Source organism: Dendrobates tinctorius, unplaced genomic scaffold (assembly GCF_039654945.1).
Source record: "Dendrobates tinctorius isolate UK_male_01 unplaced genomic scaffold, ASM3965494v1 ptg000058l, whole genome shotgun sequence".
In the NCBI taxonomy this organism is placed as follows: Eukaryota; Metazoa; Chordata; class Amphibia; order Anura; family Dendrobatidae; genus Dendrobates; species Dendrobates tinctorius.
Window position 1 is genome coordinate 141,841 of NW_027361726.1, and position 24,486 is coordinate 166,326.

The window sequence follows — 24,486 nt, forward strand, 5'->3', positions numbered from 1 at the left end:
CTGGTCAGAATTGCAAAAAATGGCCTGGTCATTAAGGTCAAAATAGGCTTGGTCATGAAGGGGTTAAACATGCATACATGGATAGGGGATAAGGAAGCCAATAAGCTGACCCAGTTCTTCATGGCAAAATTAGGTGACTCGGCTTATACTCGAGTATATACGATATATTCTTCTCTTATATGTGCTAAGGCACAAAATAGTCCCTTGGCATTTCTGGGTTAATGGTGATCTAAGATTCCTTCTTTGAATTATGAATGTTGTAGCGATATACTTGATTCTCATTTATACAGTTGAGATAAATAAGTATTTGATAAACTGCTGATTTTGCAAGTCTTGCCACCTACAAAGAATGGAGAGGTCTGTTATTTTTATCATAGATACACTTCAATTCTGAGGAACAGAATCTAATAAAAAAGAGACAAAATTACATTGTATGATTTTTAAATAATTAAATTGCATTTTATTGCATGAAATATGTATTTGATTACCTACCAACCATCAAGAATAGTCTCTCACAGACCGGCTAGTTTTTCTTTAAGAAACCCTCCTACCCTGCACTCATTACCTGAATTAATTGCACCTGTTTAAACTTGTTACCTGTATATAATACTCCTTTCCACACACTCAATCACACTGCAACCTTTCCGCCATGGCCAAGACTAATGAGCTGTATAAGGAAACCAGGGACAAAATTGTAGACATGCACAAGGCTGGAATGGGATATCGGACAATAGGCAAATAGTTTGGTGAGAAGGCAAGAACTGTTGGCACGTTTATTAGAAAATGGAAGAAACACAAGATGACTGTCAATCTTCCTCAGTCTGGGCTCCATGCAAGATTTCGCCTCCTGGGGTAAAGAGAGATCAGTAAGAATGACCCGAATCACACAGCCGGAGCAACTAAGGACTTGCTCCGGGAGAAGCATTTCAAGGTCCTGAAGAGGCCTATCCAGTCTCCAGGCCTGATACCAGTAGGAAATCTTTGGAGGGAGCTGAAACTCAGTGTTGTCCAGCGACAGCTCCGAAACCTGAAAGATGTGGAGAAGATCTGTATGGAGGAGACGGTGAGAATCCCTGCTGCAGTGTGTGTGAACTTGGTCAAGAACTACAGGAAACGTCTGACCTATTTAATTGCAAACAAAGCTTTATATACCAATTGTTATTTTCTGTTTTTCTATTGAATTAAATACTTAACATGAAAATTAATTATTTAAACATCATGCAATGTGATTTTATGTTTTTTATTTTTAGATTCTGTTTCTCACTGGTGAAGCGTACCTACTGTAAAAATTAGAGAACTCCATTCATTGTAGGTGGGAAAACTTGCAAAATCAGCAGTGTATCAAATACTTATTTTCCCTACTGCATGTCTCTCCAGCTATTAATAATAAGCTCATATAATACATCAGGTATATTACACCCTTAAAGGGAACCTGTCACCAGTTTTTGAGTCTATGAACAAATGCCACCACCTTTAACTGCTCCTGTGCTGCATTCCACAAACGTATCTGTTAGCTCCTGAATCCCCCTGTGTGCCCCCAAAAATACCATTTGATATGCTCCTGCGCTGTATGTAATTAAGAGCGGTCCAGTCCGATGGGCGTCTTTGCTGCAGCGTACGTCACTCCTCTCTGCGCCTAATCGTGTCTTCCTGCTTTGATTGATGTGATGCGTATTTTTGGGGGCACACATGGGGAGTCAGGAGCTGACAGGTTTGTAGAATGCAGCATAGGGAGCAGTTAAAGGTGGTGGTATTTGTTCATAGGCTCAAAAACTGGTGACAGGTTCCCTTTAAGGCTAAAGAAGATGGCTAGATCCCAAGATGCCAGATGCCCATAATATATGCCACTTCAGGTACGCTATGATATTGGGTTGCCCACTTATCGTTTCTGGGGAGATTTAGTTACTCTTTTATCCTCAATTCTAAATATGAATGTTCCGTTAGATCCTGTTATATGTTTGTTTGGTATTCTTGATGAAGAGGAATGGTCATTCTATTCTCATATACTTTTAAAAGAATCTCTCTTTACTGCTAAAATGTGATTGCTGTCCTAAGGATGGACAAACGTCCTCTGGACCATGCTATGTGGATTAAAATAACAAATACAATATTATCTTTAGAACACTTTATGAAAACAGGAAATGCTCTACTAAATTTGACAAAATATAGGGTACATGGATCAGACCTCCAAAAACGGGATCCTCCACAAGGCATTGGTGCCTCCATAAAAGACTTGTTGAAATATGTTAGATATATTGACAATTCCATAAATTTTAAGGTTAGTCTTACTTTCCCTTTCTATATATTGCTCATTGAGTCAAGGTGGTTTAATAATATACACTGCTCAAACAAATAAAGGGAACCTGTCAGCAGGATTGTGCTGAGTAACCTACAGACAGTTAAATTACAGAAAACTGACAGCACATCAAGAACTAGTCTGAACAAGTGCATACCAAAAAACAGCTTACATATCAAAATGAGGAAATGGTTGCACTCACTTGCATCAACCCCTTTACCCCCAAGGGTAAAGGGTGGATTGCATGTTCATGACCGGGCCAATTTTTACAATTCTGACCACTGTCCCTTTATGAGGTTATAACTCTGGAACGCTTCCATTGATCCCGGTGATTCTGACATTATTTTCTCGTATTGTACTTCATGTTAGTGGTAAAATTTCATTGCTATAACTTGAGTTTATTTGTGAAAAAAAGCCCTTAAATCACAGAGATACGGCACACAAAAACTTAATAAGTAACATTTCCCACATGTTCACTTTACATCAGTACAATTTTGGAACCAAATTTTTTTTTTTTAGAAAGTTATAAGGGTTAAAAGTTCACCAGCGATTTCTCATTTTTACGACACCATTTTTTTTAGGGACCACATCACATTTGAAGTCACTTTGAAGGGTCTCTATGATAGAAAATACCCAAAAGTGACACCATTCTAAAAACTGCACCCCTCAAGGTGCTCAAAACCACATTCAAGAAGTTTATTAACCCTTCATGTGCTTCACAGGAATTTTTTGAATGTTCTTTAAAAAAAGTGAACATTTTAACTTTTTTTCACAAAAAAATTACTTCAGGTCCAATTTTTTTATTTTACCAAAGGTAACAGGAGAAATTGGGCTGGAAAAGTTATTGTGCAAATTGTCCTTAGTACGCTGATATGTGGGGGGGAACCACTGTTTTGGCACTTGGCAGAGCTCAGAAAGGAAGGTGCGCCGTTTGACTTTTTCAACGCAAAATTGGCTGGAATTCAGATTGGACGCCATGTCACGTTTGGAGAGCCCCTGATGTGCCAAAACAGTGGTAACCCCCCACAAGTGACCCCATTTTGGAAACTAGACCCTCCAAGGAACTTATCTGGTTGTGTGGTGAGCACTTTGAACCCCCAAGTGCTTCACAGAAGTTCATAACATAGAGCCATAAAAATAAAAAATCATATTTTTTTTTCCACAAAAGTGATATTTTTGCCCCCAATTTTTTATTTTCCCAAGGGTAACAGGAGAAATTGGAACCCCATATGTGGGGGTAAACCACTGTTTGGGCGCATGGCAGAGCTTGGAAGGGAGGAGCACCGTTTGACTTTTTCAACGCAGAATTGGCTGGAATTGAGATCAGACGCCATGTTGCGTTTGGAGAGCCCCTAATGTGCCTAAACATTAGAAACCCTCCCAATTCTAACCCCAACCCTAACCACAACTGTACATATATATAATATTCATTATGTAAAATAGGGGGCCAACCCGAAGCACAAGAATCTGTCTTACTGAGTCAATATGATGGACTTATGGTCCTTACATGCGTAGCGCTCACTAATATACTAATTAGGCAAGAGACAAGAAGTCTGTGCTCAGTAAAACAATAGTATTTTATTTTATTAAAATCAGAGATATTAATGAATTAACATATAAATTTGCACATGAATTTTAGCAGCACTAGTCTAACATTACATGATCAATACACATCTATTCATAGAGAAAGTAAGCATCAATATATTACCAGATATTGTAGCATCACTCCTCTATCGGGGGACTCGATTGGCGAGGAGGAAATATCCCGTAAAACTCCATCACAGAAGATATGCGTCCATAAGTCTCCTGGAACGTTCCTACTCGCCAATGGAAATTCCCTCGGTTATATACAAACTGTTCCTAGATATGAATCTAGTCCTGCGTACTACAACTTCTACAAGTAATGTTTACACAAGCTGTACAGCTGCGCAGTGAACATTTCAACTCGTGCTCTGCTCGTGTTACGCAAGCGCTGTATGGTTGTTTTTCACATTCCTTCTGCATGTTATAATCATGTACTCAGAGAGGTCATTCAGCGGTCAAATCCCCTGTCTCTTGTAATGTTGTACTGAATACTTTTGAAAAGGAATAATAAGACCCGTGATCACCTACCTACCATCTGGATACCTTTTCTAATATCAATCATACATCATTCATATCACATAAGTATCACAATCTCTAACTCAAAACTGAAAATAAAGATTAAGCAACCTCATGATGGATTTCATCAACCCAGGAATCATTTTAATCCGTATAACGGCGCCAAACTGACACTCTGTCTGTAGGTTACATATCAAATTGAGGAAATGGTTGCACTCACTTGCATTAAGGAATGTCAATGTGAAATACATTAAGTGTGAATAGCGTAATGGCTTTTGAAATTTAGGAAAAACACACGAGATGCTTAGCACAGAATTTGGCCAAAAAATGTGAGCCCATTCACCAAAGTCAAGGTGATCTCATTGAATAAACACAACTGTATATGTTTATTTTTAATTTAAGACAAATTAAATGAAGATAATAATACCAAAGAATTTGTGTTTGCAATCATTTTCAGGAAGAAACTGAGTATTATCTGACAGAATTGCAGGGGTGTCAATACTTTTGGCCACAACTGTACATGTCTGGCAGCCATTCCATTCCAGTGTCAGTTGAATTCCAACCAGAGTACACCTCATTCTACTTAATGTGCTTCTGATTAGGTGATCACCTGAACCAAATCTTATTTAACAAAGGAAAGTATAAAAAACCCTGCTGTGGTGTTCACAATCCTCTTGCAATAGGACAAACTGGATGGCAAAACAGGTGCTAGTAGTATCCCAAAAGTAATAAGAATGAAAAAATAACTTTTCTTTTCAAACATTTAATTGGATTTTTAGTAAAATAACAGGGGATAGGAAAAGGGGAGGGAAGGAAAAGGAAAGAAAGGGAATAATAAAGGGAAAAGGGTTAAGGGGATAAAAAATAGAGAATTCAAGTCTATTTTACCATACCTTACTAGTACATGAATATACAAAATTAAGTTATCGTAACCGCGTACACTATGTATATATTTGAAGTCAAGTTAACGAATTCAAACCAGACCCAATATGATTAAGGCTGAGTGCAGACGGAGTTTTGAGCCCTGCGGATTTTTCCGTGCAGAATGGAAGAAAACCGCAGGTCAAATGACCTGCATTTTTCCTGCGGATTTCTTCCATTTTTCACGCGGTTTTCATGCGGTTTTTGTGCGGTTTTCCATTGCGGTTTTCCCCCTGCGGATTTGGAGACAGGGGAGATAGAAAACCGCACAAAAGAAGTAACATGCTGCGGATTTTGTACCGCAGGAAAACCACGCGGAAAAATCCGCAGCGTCTGCACAGCGTTTTTTTTTTCCATTCACTTTAAAGGTACTGTACATCACAATGCGGATATGCAACGTTTCTGAGCGGTAAAATCCGCTGCGGAAACGCTGCATATCTGCATCGTGTGCACACAGCCTAAGCGTTGCAAAATTTAGTATTCCAAACCTTCCATTTGTTGGAGTATTTGCTTATTGCGTCATTTACAATTGCGAATCTCTTTTCTATGGAGCTGTGCTGATGGATCTTATCCAGAATTTCAGAAAATAATGGTGGGTCGGGTTTCTTCCACCAAAAGGCAATTGTGTTTTTAATAACTAGAAAAATATGTATGATAACAAATTTAACAGACGGATCAACTAGCTCCAGATCAAGAGATAGCAGAGCTCTTTGAGGTGTAATTTTGAAATTTTGGTTAAAGGAAGTAATATGCAGCGACACACTGTTCCAAATGAAAACAACAACTTTTAACCATACCAAAGGAGTTGAAAAGAAAAGTCTTGTGTGAGGAAAAGAAGGGCTCAATACTGGCTTTACTAGCAGAGGGATACAGTGAGCGTTATGTTGCCTGCCATCTTCCTCTTGATTATATTCCAGAGGTTTTCAATGGGGGTCAGGTCTGGAGATTGGGCTGGCCATGACAGGGATTTGATGTGGTGGTCCTTCATCCACACACACACACTGATTGACCTAGCTGTGTGGCATGACGCATTGTCCTGCTGGAAAAACCAGTCCTCAGAGTTGGGGAACAATGCCCAAGCAGAAGGAATCAGCTGTGAAGTTTGGGGGGAGAAAAAACCCTTCTGCCGGCAGGTGGTGGCACCTGCAATGCCGCACGATCGCATATGTAATGCGCATATAATTAATTTGTTTGATGTATTTCAGATATTCATAAAAAAAAAAAAAAATCAGTTTGAAAATGGTGCCGGCTGCACAGTAGCAGCTATCCGTACCGTCCCGGAGCACGAGAATCTCATTAACTCAAAACTGAAAATAAAGATTAAACAACAATAGCAAGACTGATTTTAAACAACGTATCATTGTAAATCAGTATAAACGCACTAACCTGACAGTGTCTGTAGGGTACTGTGCATAATCCTGCTGACATGTTCCCTTTAAACAGCACAATGTAACTCCAAGTCAATCACACTTCAGTGAAATCATACTGACCAGTTATGAAGCAACACTGATGATGAATTAATTTCTCCTGCTGTTGTGCAAATGGACCAGACAACAGGTAGAAATGATAGGTAATTAGCAAAACAGCCTTATAAAGGAGTGGTCCTGCAGGATGTGACCACAGACCATTTCTCTGTTCTCATCCTTTTTGGCCGTTGTTTTGGTCACTTTTGCATTTTGTCATTGCTCAGGGACACTAATGGGATCTCTTGATAGCCTCAATACCTGCCATTACAATACTCCTGTGTATGCCGACTCGTGGCTGGCATTCATAGAAGAATATGATTTTCTTCTACGTATAGCACAAGCGATTGGACAATCATATCTTCAAATCTCCTAAGGGACTACTAAATAAAGTAAAAAGTTAAGAAAAGCTAAACATTTTTTTAAATGTAAAAAAAAGTTTAAATCACCCACCTTTTGTCCCACTGGAAATAAAATTAAAAATACACATATTTGCTATTGCTGTGTTCAGAAATATACAACTATTAAAATATGAAATAAATTTATCCGAACAGTAAACAGCGCAACGAGAAAAATAAATTGAAATGTCTGTGTTCTTTGGCTCACGCAACTTTACAATAAAATGCAATTAAAAGCAATCAGAGCACCCTAAAATGATGTAAGAAACAACATCAGCAGCACATGGCACAAAAAATAAGCTCTCACACAGACCCAGATCCTGAAAAATTAAAATGCTATGGATCTCAGAAAATGGCAACAGAAGGGAAACCTTTTTTCATACAAATTTCAGAATTTTTATTTTTCATTACATACATAAAAAAATACATGTTTGGTATCTACTTACTCGTACTGACCTGGAAAATATTGTCAGGTCGGTATTACCATAAAGTGAGCATAGTGCTTAAAAATAAATAAAATTGTGGAATTAATCTTTTAAGCACTGAGCCACCTTGTAGATTAATGATGGGGCCTAAATTTTGAAATCTGACCAGTGTCTCTTTATGTGATAATTAATAACTCTGGAACGTTTCAACTGATCCCACGGTTGTTTTTACGTGACATATTGTACTTAATGATGGTGATAAAATTTATTTGAGATGACTTGAGTTTATTTGTGAAAAACATATCAATTGGTCAAAAATTTTGAAAATTTCACAATTTTCAAACTTTATTTATGCCCTTAAATCAGAGTTATGTCACACAAAATATTAAAGTTAATAAATAACATTTCCTACATGTCTATTTTATATCAGCACAATTTTTGAAGCTTGTTTTTGTTAGGAAGTTAGGAGGGTTAAAAGTTGACTAGCGAGTTCTCATTTTTACAGTAACATTTACAAATCCTTTTTTTTAGGGACCACATCACATTTGACGTGACTTTATGGGGTCTATATGACAAAATATCCAAAAGTGACACCATTCTGAAAACTCCACCCCTCAGGGTGTTCAACACCACCACATTCAAGAAGTTTATTAACCCTTCAGGTGCTTCACTGGTACTGAAGCATTGTGGAAGGAAAAAATGAACATTTAACTTTTTTCACAAAAATTTTACTTGGGATCCAATTTGTTTTATTTTCACAAGGGCACTAAGAGAAAATGAACCCAAAAAATTGTGCAATTTTATCTGAGTACGCCGATACCCCATGTGTGGAGAAAAACCACTGTTTGGAGAGCCTGTGATGTGCCTAAACGGTAGAAGCCCCCCAAATCACCCAGTTTTGGAAACTAGACCCTTCAGGGAACTTATCTAGATGTGTGGTGAGAACATTGAACCCCCAGGTGCTTCACAGAAGTTTATAACATAGAGCTCTGAAAATAAAAAAAAATCACATATTTTCCACAAAAATGATCTTTTGGCACCAAATTTTATATTTTTACAAGTGTAACGGGAGAAAATCGACCCCAAAAATCGTTATGCAATTTCTCCTGAGTACGCTGAAACTGCATGTGTGGAGAAAAACCACTGTTTGAGCACACGGCAGGACTCGGAAGGGAAGGTACAAATTGTGTCTTTTTGAACACCGAATTGGCTGGATTCAAGAGCATATGCCATGTCATGTTTGGAGAGCCCCTGAACAGTTGAAGCCCCCCACCAGTGACAGCATTTTGGAAAGTAGACCCCTCAAGTAACTTATCTAGATGTTTGGTGAGCATCTTGATTCACCAGGTGCTTTACATAAGTTTATAACATATAGCTAAGGAAACTTTAAAAATCACATTTTTTGCTCAAAAGTTTTTTTTAGCCCCAATTTTTTTCATTTTCTCAAGGGTAACAGGAGAAAATGGACACCAAACTTTGTTGTGCAATTTCTCCTGAGTGTGCCAATAAACCATGTGTGTGTGTAAACTACTTTTGAGGCGAGGTCCACAGCTCAGAAAGGAAGAAACACCATATTTGAGTTCAGATTTTGCCAGGGTGCCATGTCACATTAGCAGAAGCCCTGAGGAGTCAGAACAGCAGAAACCCCTCATAAGTGATGTCATTTTACAAACTACACCTCTCAATGAGTTCATCTAAGGGTGAAGTGATCATATTGACACCACAGGTGTGTAACAGAAATTTATACTATTGGGCGGTGATGAAAGAAAAATCACAGTTCTTTCACTAAAATGTTTTTAACCCCAAATTTTTAATTTTTATAAGATCGAATAGGAAAAAATTGACATCTCAGTTTGTTGCATAATTTCTCCTGAGTGCGCCAATACCACCTTTCGTGTCTACCTCTTTCCTCATAGACTGTAAGCTTGCGAGCAGGGCCCTCATTCCTCTTGGTATTTGTTATAATCTATGTGATTGTTATGCTGTAATGTCTATTGTCTGTACAAATCCCCTCTGAAATGTAAAGTGCTGCGGAATATGTCGGTGCTATTGAAATAAAATTTATTATTATTATTATTACTTGTAATCGGGAACTATTTTTTAGGCACAGTGCAATGCTCAATGCCATGATCCACTGAGATTTTGAATTTGGGAGCACACAATTCACTTAATTTCTTTTGGTGGGTGAGGTGCAATAGCGCTTTTCCAGAGCCTTTGTATTACCAGTAATGTGGAAGCCTCTATATTTCCGTTAACAGATGATGGACCTGAGTGAGGACTTGCCTTTTTTGTGGATTGAGTTGAACGTCAGCTTTTATTGGGAACATTTTGCATAACGTTTGGTATCAAATTTATCTGATGCACTACGCTGAACACTTACTTTGGGGTTTCCATCTAAATCTCCTAGTGACTGACAGATGAAACCCCCGAGGGATCTAATCACTATAATGAGATAGCAGAGCTTCTCTGGCCTCTGTCCAGCAGTGTCCTTCTTTTCAAAATTGCAAAAAAAAACTGTGGTCGACCGCGCTTTTATGCTTGCCTTAAAAGACGAACTCCGCAGGATCATAGGTCAGAAGGCGTCCACGGTACCTCATTGTAGGGGATCTTACGCCTAGGGTTCCATCTGAATCATGTATTACAGAGATTTATACAGAAATCCCAGTGTGATTACAGGATAAGTGTTAGCCGAGCCTTACTGCGATGTTTGGGAGGCAGAATGAACAAATCAAATGCAGGTGAAGAATTTGTTTTAGTTTAGTTTTTACGCTGTTCCTCATGCTTTATAAGCGATTAGACAACTTTTATTCTTCTGGTCGGAGCGATTACAATAATACTAAATTTATGTCCATTTTTTTAAAAGTTTGGTTGCTGTCACACAAAGGCCGGATTCACACTTCCTGATATTTTCAGTACCAGATAAAATGGTGCCGGAGATGACAGTGTCCGTGTGTGTAATATTTGCGGCACACGTGTGGCAGTGGGTGCTAGGGAAGAAGTGCTACAGTAAGCGCTGTTTCCAGGCACCAGGTGCTGAAGACTGCTCTCACCATTCTCCTCTGCTCTGTAGGTGATCAGCATGATCAGGGAAGAATGATGAGTTATATGTATTCAATTGATAACAGTGACAGCTGGTGGCGGCTGATGGAATTATTACTCCCATCAGCCTACACCTGCTGCCTCTAATAACAGTGGCAGCAGCAGCGGCTGGTGGGAGTATTCATCAGCCTGGTCCTGCGCTGTAAATAAATAAATGAAAAACCTTCGTGGCTCCCCCTGTATTTTCTTTAACCAGCCAGTCAAAACTCACAGCTGGGGGCTGCAACCCTCGGCTTCAGCAAGGTTTGTTATCAAGAAATAATTTTTTTTAAAAATGGCGTGGGGACCTCTGCATTTTTGACAACCAGCATTGCAGCTGAGGGCTGGTATTCTCAGGCTGATAAGGGGCTTTTGATATAGGCCTCCCCAGCCTAAAAATAGCAGCCCGCAGCTGCCCAGAAAAGGCGCATCTATTAGATGCGCCAATTTGCCCGCCTTTTCCCTTTAGCCCTCTAGCAGTGGCAAGTGAGGTTCATATTTGTGGGATTGATGTTACCTTTGTATTGTCAGGTGACATCAAGCCCACAGCTTTATAATAGAGAGGTATATGGAGGACACCTATCAATTACTAATCCTATAGTTATATGGTAAAGACATGAAGAATAAAGTATTTTATTAGAAATAAAACAAAACACACTTTTCCATTTTTATTTCAAAATAACAAACAGTTATACTCACGTAATGCCTAAACCCACCGAAGCCCTCATCTGTATTAAACCAAAAATAAAAAAACAATATCTCTCACCTGTCCATCGTTCTGTCCCACCCTGTAATCCATGTCTCGGGGATAAAAAGTTTTCAACCTGTACGGTACCCAGATTCGACCGTCTAGGCGGAGAACTACTGGTGAATGATCTGCTGCTAGCACAGCATCATTGACCAGCGGTGACATCATCGAGTTTACCACTGGTCAATGAGGCTGCGTTCCCAGCAGGGCTGAACTGCGGTGACCTCAGCACTGTGGGAAAAAGCTAGTGATGAGGTCACTGCAGTTCAAGCTCAGTGTATTCACAGCAGATCACCGTGAGAATTTTTCACGGTGATCTGCTGTGACAGATTACTGAGAGGTGCTCAATGATGTGAAGACCCAATGACAAGCGATAAAGTTAGAGGTACCTTGAAGGTCTTTAAAAATGTTTTCAGGAAATTTGGCTGTAAGCAAGAGGAACTCAAAGGTATCATTTTCTGAAATGCTGCCTGTATCACGTGCCACACTAGAGAGGCAGCTGGAGAAGAGGGAGCTGAAAAAGTGGCTCAGGAATTGGAGTAGGAAGTAGTGGTTGTAGCATGGAGATATGGCTGGAAGACAGCTATGATTGGGAGGTTAACTTATGGGGCTATAATCTTTTTAGGAATAACTGTAAAAATAGCAAAGCGGAGGGGTTTGCCTTTATGTAAAGTTATCCCTAAATCCTATACTGCGTGATAATATATGTGAGGCTAATGAAAATGTAGACTGCCTATGGATGGAGATAAGGGGCGGTAGAAAGAATACTAAAATACTGATAGGGGGTGGTTTTAAGTCTCCAAATATAATGGAAGCTGCAAAAAATATCTTCATTATGCAAATAGATGAGGCAGCGAATCAGAGAGAAGTAATTTTTCTGGGGGCTTCAACTATTCTAATATAAATTGGAAGTCAGAAACCAGGTCCAGCAAAGGAAACAGGTTTTTGATAGGAATGAAGGACAGTTACCTTTGACAACTGGTGCAGGACCTAATTTTAACTCATAGTCCAGACAGAAGAAGAAGTTGGGGGTTACTTGGGTAATATTGATCACAAAATAAATCCTTTATTAAGATGCGTAGTAGAACGTCTAAAAGGATACTAAACTTCAAGATGGCAAATTTCCAATGGCTAAGAGATGATCTTAATTTCATAAACTGGGACAATTTCCTGAAAAATAAAAAGTGCACAAAGCAAAGGGGACACTTTTTTTTTTTTTTTTGTTATAACCATTCTGAATTAACCTATGAATGCACACTATATACCCTATGAGCAGGGCCGCCATCAGGGCATTATTGCCATTACTGGCGTATGGGGCCCGATGAGCAGAGGGGGCCCGCAGCGGGCCCCCTCTCCTGCTCCTTGGGCCCCAGCGGCAGAATGCTACTTCTTCAGTAACTGATCATGCATCCTCAGACGCACAATCAGTAAAAATCGGTTGCCACGCAGGAGATTCCTCTCACATGGCAACAGTTAACAGCCACCAGCCAATCACAGGCCGGCAGCTGACGTCAGCGACATTTGACGTCACTGTCATACACTGGAACGACGCTGCGTGCCTCAGCTAAATCGTAGGGGAGGACAACGCTGGGCCTCGGCCAGGTAAGGAGAAACTTTTTTTTTTGTCACTGTATGACTATGGGGGTGCATTATACCACTATGGGGCTGCATTATACTGCTATGGGGGTGCATTATACCACTATCGGGCTTCCTTATACCACTATTACGGTGCATTGTACTATGGGGCTGCATTATACTAATTTGATTATGCTATGGGGGTGCATTATACTGCTGTTTGGGTGCTTTTTGCTGGTATGGGGCTGCATGATACTAGATACTATATATGACTGGGGGTGCATTATACTACTATGGGGGTGCCTTATACTATATATGACTATGGGGTACATTATACTATTATGGATGAGAGAGACATGATAGTATGGAGAGACATGAGGCCGAATGGGAGGCCACGTGGGGTCCAGAATGGGATAAAATGTGGGTTATGGGTTCCAGAATGTGGGATATTATTACTGTAGGGGCTAATTAAAGGATATTATTTTTGAAGATATTGTTTTAAGTGTGGGGAAGGAGAGGTCCTGTTACTGTGCAGGGCGGCACGGTTGCTTTTTTTCTTCATCTGCCATAATGTAGAGGTTGGGGAAAAATTGGGGAATGTGCTCTAGATAACTGTTATTGTATGCAGAGAAGAGTCCTGGCTGGAAGAGGTGATTGCGGTGTGTGCTAAATGAACATAAAAAGCAAAGATGAAGGGCTTCAACTAGAGACATCACCGGTGAGTCAATGTGATACCTGTACACTGACACTATACATGGTTTACTATATACAGAGTCCCTGTATATAATGTCACTAGTGATCACTGTATATTACCTGTACACTGACACTATATACGGAGCTCCAGTGTATAATGTCACTGGTGATCTCTGTATTATCTGTACACTGACACTATATACAGAGCTCCTGTGTATGTCACCAGTGATCACTGTATTACGTGTACACTGACACTATACACTGTATTATATACAAAGCTCCTGTGTATAATGGCGCTTATGGTAAAATTAGTATTGTTTTCCCATTAATGATCGGTATTGTATTCGGTCACTATGTGGTTGTAATATGTGGTCCTGCCATGGTGCGGCCATATTTGTCCCTTGTATGTGACATTATTCAGTCACTATGGGGTGATATGTTGTCTGGTCATGGTGTGGTGGTATTTGTCCCTTGTATGTGGTATTATAGGTCACTACATGCTGGTAATATTTGGTCCAGCCATGGTGTGGCAGTATTTGTGCCTTGTATGTTGTATTTTTCGGTCGTATGTGGTGGTAATATGTGGTCTTGTCATGGTGTGACGGTATTTGTCCCTTGTATGTTTTGTTATTGTTCATTTTAAAAATTGTATTTGACACATTCCCTTAAAGAAACATAAATAAAAATATACTTAAAAAGAGTATTGGATATTTTAACAAATATATAATAGGTTAGAGTAGAGTAGGGCCCGGCCAAAATAGTCCACCTAGTCGTGGAGGCTTAAAAAATTCTTTTGGCCAAAACTATAGCTGCAGGCTATGTATGTGATCTGGTGTTAGATGGGAACTGATAATGTGTGATTGGTGAGGACATGGTGCAGATGTGGAGTTTTTCTATGAGTGGGCGGTGGAACTTTGGAAGGTTGAAGGCAGAGCTGGGGTGTAGCCTGGGCGGTGTCTCAAGGGGTCCCGAAGTTCCTGGTGGCAGCCCTGCCTATGAGAATAAACAAGTGAGAAATATGCGGAAACAACTATAGCTAAATAGAGCTGTAAGGGGCTCAAATAAAAGGACAAATTTAGCGTTTAGAAAATTAATGAAGAAAGGTAATGATAAGACATTTCATTATGTAAAAAAACAAACATACAACAAATCAGAGCGACAAAGAATGAGACAATGTCGAAACAAACCACAATTTTTGTTCAACTATGTAAACAGTAGGAAACTCAAGTGGTAGTGTTGGCCCCCTAAAAAATAATCTACTGGAAAAGGGTGGGGGGATTGCCAATCTGCTACATGTCTTTTCCTCTTCAGTATTTACACAAGAAAATGTAATGACAGACGACATGATCAGGGAGAAAAGAAATTGTCCACTAAATGCCGCTTGCTTAAACCAGCAAGAAATATGGTGCCACCTAAAAATTACTGCTCAGGCACAGAAAACTTGAACAAGTAAAGTGCAATGCCAAAACATGTAGGAATGGGCATAATAAATCAAGGTTTACTCTCAAAGATCGGCATCGCACAGGTGAGAATAATCCGCACAATTAAAGTTTTGCACTGAGGTATATTTTGCACATTCATAAACACATGAAGTCAAAGTTCATTGACAAATGCAAACGACGTACACTGAACAAGAATGTCAGTGAAGTAGCGATAATAGAGCATCCGCTAATCAAAACAAGAATCGAAAACTTTACTACTATAACTTCACTGATTTCTTTCTTTAGCATATGTCTTTGATACATCAGGGACTCTGCAAATGGGATGTGTCTGCAATCTTTTCCAGCCAATTTTACTCTCCAAGTGTCGCTTCTTCCCTTCTGATCCCTGCCATCTGTCCAAATATAGCTTTTTTGACTACATCTGAGGTATCATCACGCTCAGAAGATTGTGGCTAAGAAACTTTGGGGCCCACTTTTTAGTGTTACCTTTTGCAAAAATGAAAAATAACCTTTTTCAATATGACAACCTAATGTTAACAATTTCTTTGTAGTACCTGTGGGTTAAAAAAACACACTATACCACGGGATAAAATCCTTGAGGGGTGTAGCTTTCAAAATCGGATTACTTGTGAGGGGTTTCTGTTTAGGCCCTGTAGGGGCCCTGGAAATGCGACATGCTGCCTGCAGTCTATTTCTATGTTCCAATATTCAAATGGTGCTCCTTCCAAGCCTTGTTTGACCAATTAGAGGTTTCTGACCACATGTGGCATATCAGTGTGCTTAGAATTAACTGGGTACGAATTGTGGGGTCCTTTTTTTCTAGCTCATCAGGCCCAGGATAAGCAACATATACCAGAATAAGGGACTTATTACCTGCATGGGGCCCAGGTAGGGTAAGGGACATATTACCAGGATGGGGTCCAGGGTAAGGGACATATCAGAATGGGGTTCAGAATAAGGGACATATTACCAGGATGGGGATATGTATACCTATATGGGGCCAAGGATAAGTGACATATACACCGGCATGGAATACGTGTGTATATACACGTCAGGATTGGGGTGGCTGGCAGTTGGTCCAATTCTTGCAATGTGGCCCATCGGACTCTAGTTAAGCCACTGTACAGCATACATTATTCAATAGATCTTAGACTCAATGAAGCTGGTGTAATTGCTTTGTAAATCCATGTCAAAATGGCTGTGTAAGTTTTTCAGCCTTAGGCTGGAGTCACACTGCCGAATTTCTCATGCGATAATCGCATCGCACTTCACGGACTGGCCGGCACCTCTCCTGACCTGAGCATGACAGCGTGATGGATTACTATGCAGCTGTCAAGCTCAGGTCAGGAGAGGTGCCGGTCAGGGCAAGTGTTACGATTCTCGGACGAAAAATACGCCAGTGTGTCTCTGCCCTTATAATATAATTAGCATTTTGTGATTTTTAGTAGAACTGCCATCCTGAAGTAGATTTTCTAGTACACCAGTCTCAACAGGTTTGAGACACTTATTTCTTAATGTTTTCAATTTTATATTATGAAATTTGGTGGCAGATTCTCATTAAGCAGTAACAGAAGTGGGATTTTATGAGTTAGTGCGCCTTAAAATTACACATCATAGGTGATAAAGATTTGATTGTTGGGACCACTATCGATCATGATTACAGGGATCCTGAATCTTCTGTTAAAATGCAACTGTATCTCAAACAGGCTGGCAAATTCACTTTTGGTAGGGCTAATAGCACTAACTGAGCACCGTATTCTGTCTCGGTGTGAATAAATGTTACAACTTTTGCTCTATTGAAAGTGTGTGGGTCCCAACTGGGAGACCTCCAGCTATATCGGATGCCTATTCTGTGAACTGTTGGTCTACTTTTTTCTTCACATCTGTCCCAAAAAGGTACAAATATCATTTTGAAAACAATTTCATTTGTAGTTTTAGATAAACTTTTGACATTGTTAAAATGTGTCAAGTCATTTGTTTTTGTAAATGAGAATATTGAAACTCTACCAATCAACAGTGTTTGCAATATACCGTATTAAAATAAAAGTCAAAACATTCTGATTATTTTCATTTAAATGTTATTTTAGTGTTGTTGCTGACTGTGCCAGGAATGGAAGATAATTCGACAGAGACTGATAAACCACTTAACAAACAGGGATGGGACACAAAAAAGGTAGTTTCTATATGTTTACGTTTATTTATTTTTTTGGGAGGGGAGGAGGTAAGAGGGGACATTCTTCATTATAAATGTTCAACTGTATCTCTGATTTGCATTAATAGTACAGAAAACACTATTAACTATATGCCAAAACATATCATTTGTTTTGGATGTGGAATCAAATATACCTCACCTCTACACACAACACCAATAAATCAAAAATTCCAAAAGATCTTTATTTCTTGTTATGTGAAACCTATTAAAAGCAAGAAATGTGCATTACAGCAATCTTATGGACAAGAAAGATTAAATACAGTCATGGCCAAAACTTTTGAGGCTGACACAAATTTAGGTTTTCACACAATTTGCTGCTTCAGTTTATTTCCGCATATTGAATATTTGCATTAACTAGATTGTTGTGAAGAGTTATAATATGAATGGCAAGAAGGAGTCTTTCCTTGCCATGAAAATTAACTTTAACATGAAAAAAAACACCATTTCCACTGAATTTCAGGTGTGCCACAAAACGTTGACCTGCCTACACAATTTTACTGATCTCATTGGCTCAGGATAAAGTGTTAACAGCCTCCTTGTCATCACTCTTTCATGGAGTTTGAATTATAAGAGCAAACTGGTTGTTTTAAAAGGGGGCATGTGCTTGAAAATATTGTTTTCTTCTGTGAACAATGGTTTTCTTCAAGGAAACTTATTTAGTTAGCATTGCTTTGCTTTTATCGTCTTCCAGTCAAAACCAACCAGTTCCTGGATCACTTTCCCTCGGCTTACTTGCCTTCTTTCCAGTGATATATCTATTCTCATCATGGGGAACTTTAACACCCCCATTGATAATCCACTCTCCCCATATGCCACTCAACTTCTTTTTCTAACCTTATCCTTTGGCATTTCACATCTTACTAACTCTTCTACACATGAGGACAGGAATACTCTGGGTCTGGTCTTTTCCTGGCTCTGCTCATTGTATGACTTTACTAACCTCCCCTCTCCTACTCTGACCACAGCTTTCTTTCCCTTTCTTTCCTTCTCATTCTAGAACTGAGTCCTTGCTGAGGGCAACCCCACTTACCACGCATACAGAAGTCTACATGCCATCAATACCCAGCCACTTATGAACAATTTACAGTCATCTTAAGCTCTTATATCCCCCTCTCCTGTCCAGACTTATCATTGTCACATTATATTAAAGCATTGAAAAAAGCCCTGGAAGAAGCAGTACCTGCTACACACAAGACAACCCGACACAGACAATAGCAACCTTGGCACACGTGGCAAACATGTTTTCTCAAGGTGCCTCTTGCGTCAATAGAGAAAATCACTTTCAGCATAAGTTCATGCTCAAAACTTATAACTCTGCCCTCCATCTTGCCAAAATACTTTTTCATAAGTTCATGCTCAAAACTTATAACTCTGCCCTCCATCTTGCCAAAAAACTTTTTCCTCATCATTTTCCATTCCATCCTGAGCCTTAACGTACAGGCACCAGTCACCAACCTCATTGCTGACTATCTGGCCATATATTTCCTATGAAAAGTCAAACATATCAGTCAGGACATTTTCGCACAATCCCCTCAGTGCCTGGATTCCCTTCTTTCCCGCACCTCAAGCTTACTTTCCACCTTTTATGAAAGAAGAAGTTGCCAAGCATTTTGCTTATTCTTGTCCTACAACCTACATCAGTGACCCTATTCTTTCTAACCTCCCACAGTCCCTCTCCCCGTCTGTCTCTGCCCACCTAACTAAAATAATTTATTTTTTTCTTTAGGTATCCTATCTCTGATTACTCTCTTCTTGACCCTTCACAATCCAGTTTCCACTCTTTATATTGTACTGAGACTGCTCTCACTAAAGTATCTAATGATTATTCTCCTGGATTTCTCTCTCTATCTGCCTCAAAGACACTGTTCTTTCCTGGTTCTCATCCTACTTCTTTGACCGCTCCTTCACCTTAATGTTTGCAGCTATTATTCTTATCTTCCCCTTACTGTCGGGGTTCCTCAGGGTTCAGTCTTAGGCCCCCTCCTCTTCTCTCTTTACACTGCCCCTATAGGACAAACCATCAGCAGATTTGGTTTCCAGTACTATCTATAGTCTAATGAATCCCAATTAACCTAGTTATACACCTCTTCTTCTAATATTGCCCCAATCTTAATAAAAAATACCAGGGATCATTGCGCAATCCCTGTCAAGGGGGAGGAGCAGAGCAGCTAGATCAGGATTTGAAGAGAGGGGGAAAACTCATGCAGGGAAAAGTTTTCCTGTTTCTACAACGAGCTTATAAGGATTCAGTTAGTCTGTTTTAATCACGTGATGTCATAGCTCTGATGGAAAAGAGAAGAATTAACTGGGTAGTTTTGGCAAAATGGGCAATTGTAATGGTATATAACATGGTATATAACATGATTACAATATATTAAAAGGATACAAATTTTCATTTGCTATCAGTAAGAAATAAAAGTAACCCTGCAAACACTTGGAGGCTGTCATTTTTACTAAAGGAGGTGAAAACCAAGTATATTTGATAAGGGTGCCTTTAAAGGGAATCTGCCAGTAGGATCAATCCTCTTAAGCAGTCTATATGAGCATCCAATATTTTTCTTACAGTGGTGTGAAAAAGTGCTCCCCGATTTCCTACTCTTTTGCATATTTGTCATACTTAAATGTTTCAGATCACTGAAAAATATAAATATTAGACAAAGATAACACAAGTAAACACAAAAATGCAGTCTTTACATGAAGGCCTTTATTATTAAGAGAAAAAGAAATCCAAACTTCTAGGGCCCAGTGTGAAAAAGTGATTGCCTACCCTCCCATTAAAACATAAATTAACTGCAGTTTATCATATTTTTGGGATGCTGAGTTCAAATTCCCTAGCAACACCCAGTCCTGATTTCTGCCACACCTGTTCTCAATTAAGAAATCACTTAAATAGGACCTGCCTGACAAAGTGAAGTAGATCAAAAGCTCCTCAAAAGTTAGACATCATGCCGCGATTCAAATAAATTCTGGGACAAATGAGAATCAAACTAATTGAGGTCTATCAGTCTTGAAAAGGTTATAAAGCCATTTCTAAAGTTTTGGGGCTCCAGTGAACCACAGTGAGACCAATTATTCACGAATGCCGAAAACATGGAACATGGACCTTCCCAGGAGTGGCCAACCGACCAAAATTACCCCTAGAGCTCAACGACAACTCATCCAAGAGGTCACAAAAGACCCCACAACAACAGCATCCAAAGAACTGCAGGCCTCACTTGCCTCAGTTAAGGTCAGTGTTCACGAATCCACCATAATAAAGAGATGGGGCAAAAATGGCCTACATGGCAGAGTTCCAAGACCAAAAACATTGTTGAGCAAAAAACATAAAAGCTCTTCTTAGTTTTGCCGTTAAACATCTTGACCTTTCTGAGAATACTCTGTGGACTGACTGGTCAAAAGTTGAACTTTTTGGAAGGTGTATGTCCCATTACATCTGGCCTAGAAGAAACAGAAAAGGAACATCATATCAACAGTAAAATATTGTGGTGGTAGTGTGATGGTCTGGGGCTATTTTGCTTCTACAGGACATGAAAGACTTGCTGTGTTAAATGGAACCATGATATCTGCTGTCTACCACAAAATTCTGAAGGAGAATATCTGGCCTTCTGTTTGTGACGTCAAGCTGAAGCGCACTTGAGTTATGCAGCAGAACAATTATCTAAAACGCACCAGCAAGTCCAACTCTGAAGGGCTTAAGAAAAACAAAATTAAGACTTTGGTGTGGTCTAGTCAGAGTCCTGACCTTAATTCGATTGAGATGCTGTGGAATGACCTTAAAATGGCAGTTCAAGCTCGGAAACCCTCCAATGTGACTGAATTACAACAATTCTGCATAGATGAGTGGGCCAGAATTCCTCCAGAGCATTGTATGAGACTCATTGCCTCTTATTGCAAATGCTTGATTGCAGTTTCTGCTAAGGGTCGCCCAACCAGTTATTAGGTTTAGGGAGCAGTCACTTTATCACACAGGGCGTTGTAGATTTGGATTTCTTTTTCCCTTAATAATAAAGACCTTCATTTAAAAACTGCATTTGCTGTTTACTTGTGTTCTATTTGTCTAATATTTAAGCTTGTTTGGTGATCTGAAACATTTAAGTGTGGCAAACATGGAAAAGAATACAAAATCAGGAAGGGACAAACACTTTTTTACACCACTGTATATGTAAATGAGCAGTTCCAGGCTATTGGCAGGACCCTGATCTGCTTGAGACTTTGTCTCCAGAAGTGGTTGTAAATTATTTGGAGTGTTAACATTTTGAAAAGTGTAACTAACACAACATAACACACCTCAGTAGAACTGAATCTTGTCTCATAACAAACATGTTAGCAGGTGCAGCTCTCTCAACTGTCCTGTGTTGAAACAATATTACAACACTTATTTCTTGTGAGATGGAAGTTGAAGCAATGAGAGGGACCTGCAGATGTGTCAATTACCATATTTTTCGAACTGTAAGGCTGTGTTCACACACAGCGTTTTTTTAGCGGTTTTTACCGCGGTTTTCGCTATAAAACCGCTAAAAATAAGCTGCACAGTCATTTCTATGCATTTTGCACTTTTTGTGCACATTGATGCGTTTTTTACCGCGAAAAAAACGCAGCATGCTCATTAATTTTGCGGATTTTCCCCGTTTTAGGCCTCTTCCATGCGGTTTTAAACCGCTGCAGAAAAAAAACGCATCAAAAACGCAAGCGGAAAAATAGGTGCGGTTTCTGGGAAGGGATTCAGGTTTTTGAGCAGAAAATTTCTGCAACGTGTGCACTTAGCCTTAGGCGCACCGGACCATAAGACGCTCCTAGGTTTTAGAGGAGGAAATTAGGAAAAAAATATGAAGCAAAAAATGTGGTCCATTCTGTACTTAATATCCCCTATCCTAGTAAATATGGTCCCCTCATCCCCATCCTTATGCACATGGCCCCTCATTCCTATCCAGGTATGCATGAATCAATCCCTCATCCCTATCCTTATATGCATGGCTCCCTCATCCCTCTGCTGGTATGCATGGCTCCCTCATCCCTATCCTGGTATGCATGGCTCCCTTATCCCTATATTGGTATGCATGGTCCCCTTATCCCTATTCTGATATGCATGCTCCCTCATCTCCATCCTGGTATGCATGCCCCCTCATCCCTATCCTGGTAGGAATGGTCGCCCTCATCCCTATACTATGCATGGCCCCATCCCTAACCTGGTATGCAGGGCCCCATCATTATCCTGGTATGATTGGCCTCCACCCTAGTCCTTGTATGCATGGCCCCATCCTTATCCTGGTATGATTGGCCCCATCCCAGTCCTGGTATGCATGGCCCCATCCTTATCCTGGTACGATTGGCCCCATCCCAGTCCTGGTATGCATGGCACCTTCCTTATCCTGGTATGATTGACCCCATCCTGGTCCTGTTAATGCATGGCCCCATCAAAAAAGATTTAAAAAAAAAAAAAAATTACACTTACCTTCCTCCGCTCCCACGCAGTGTTCTGTTCCAGTGCTAGCCCAGCAACTGCTTTATGCTTTTAAGCAGCACATGGCAGGGACGTCATGCGCTGCTCACAAGCAGAGCACAGTGTCCGGAATACTCACCGGAACTGTTCATTGCAGAGAGCAGTGAGTATTCATTGCTCTTCAGTAATGCACAATGTCCACCGGCTTCCTGCTGCTACCGGAATAATCAGAATATTTATTTCTCTTAAGTATCGGTACACGTGACCGCCGGCAGCAGCAGGAATGCTCCAGCTGACACTGCGTGTTACTGAAGAGCAAGGAATACTCACTGCTCTCTGCGATGAACAGTCCCGATGAGTATTCCGGACGCTGTGCTCTGCTTCTGAGCAGTGCCTGACTTCCCTGCCATGTGCTGCTTACAAGCATTAAGCAGCTGCTGGCAATGGAGCAGGACACTTTGAGGGGGCGGAGGAAGGTAAGAGTAATGGTTTGGGATTTTTTTAATCTTTTCTGATGGTGCCATGCATACCAGGACCAGGATGGGGCCAGTCATACCAAGATGCCAAAAAGAATTAAATATTCATTGCCCTCCATGCCCGTGGGCGTGGAATGCAGTGAATTTTCATTTCTCTTGACCAGTGGGCACAGGAGATAGCCGCAGCCACCAGCTCCTGCCTATGTGACTCGCTGCTCCACCAAAACCGCTCTGCCACATCCAACTTACAGCCAGAACCGGTACATCCGGACTATAAGACGCACCCCCATTTTCCTCCACATTTTGGGAGGAAAAAAGTGCATCTTATAGTCCGAAAAATACGGTATAATCGCAAACCGCACCACAGAGAGATTAGGAGAGTAGAGAGCGTCCATTTCATATCACACTGGTAATGTCCCCTTTCATTTAAAATTATCTGTAGAGGTAGATTATCATGCAGATCAGTGACCTGCCCATAGATTTTAACAGCTCTTTCACATATAAGAAAAACATTGATTTCTCTGGAATGAAACCTCAGACCACAGATGTTAATTTATCATTTTATTCAGCTTCTTGTGACTGCATACCTATATAGACTACTTAGGAGGGTTGAGCCTACTGGCAGATTCCCTTTAATCTCATCCACGTCGTATATATACTGTTTCTTTACTCCTTTTTGAAAATTACTGCATGTATGAAAACAAGCCATCTTTCATGTTGAATGCATCTGGACATCATATTAAAATGTTCCCATACCCACAACAGCATCACAGAGAGAGCGTATCTTCCCCCAAGGCAGGAACCCTACAAATTTAAAAGGCAGAGCTTCTCTTCCAGCTTCAGTAATTTCTTCTTATTGGAGAAAGACCCACAGCTCCTAGTGCTGCCAGGGGATAGTTAGTACTCACTTGGAAGGAGTCTCTTCTTGCTCCAGTGAGATGGTTGCGGCCAGGTATGTGGGAGCATCTTACGAGGTTTCTCAGCTGAGGCCTGGGAGGAAGACCGCTCGTAGAAAAAAGGTGCTGCCTCACGTGGTCCCTTGAATGTTAACTGGCCGGCCACGATAGTGAATTTCCTAGGTAAAGTGCGAGCACTGATGATTGATGTTATGACTAGAGTTGAGCGATACCAGCCGATACTTGAAAATATCGGATCGGAATGGATCGGCCGATCTTAAATAAAAGTATCGGTATCGCCGATTCCGATACCGGGAACCAAT

At 40.2% G+C, this 24,486-nt stretch overlaps 1 protein-coding gene across 5 annotated transcripts in view; it reads left to right on the plus strand.

Annotated features, from left to right (window-relative positions):
- The window catches only part of CRTC1 (CREB regulated transcription coactivator 1), a 239,625-nt gene that overhangs the window by 89,762 nt on the left and 125,377 nt on the right, over positions 1-24,486 (plus strand). For all 5 annotated transcript variants that reach the window (XM_073577901.1, XM_073577900.1, XM_073577903.1 and 2 more), the window contains one exon: positions 17,227-17,312. In XM_073577901.1, coding sequence (XP_073434002.1) covers positions 17,227-17,312 — 86 coding nt within the window. The remainder of the gene's footprint in view (positions 1-17,226; positions 17,313-24,486) is intronic.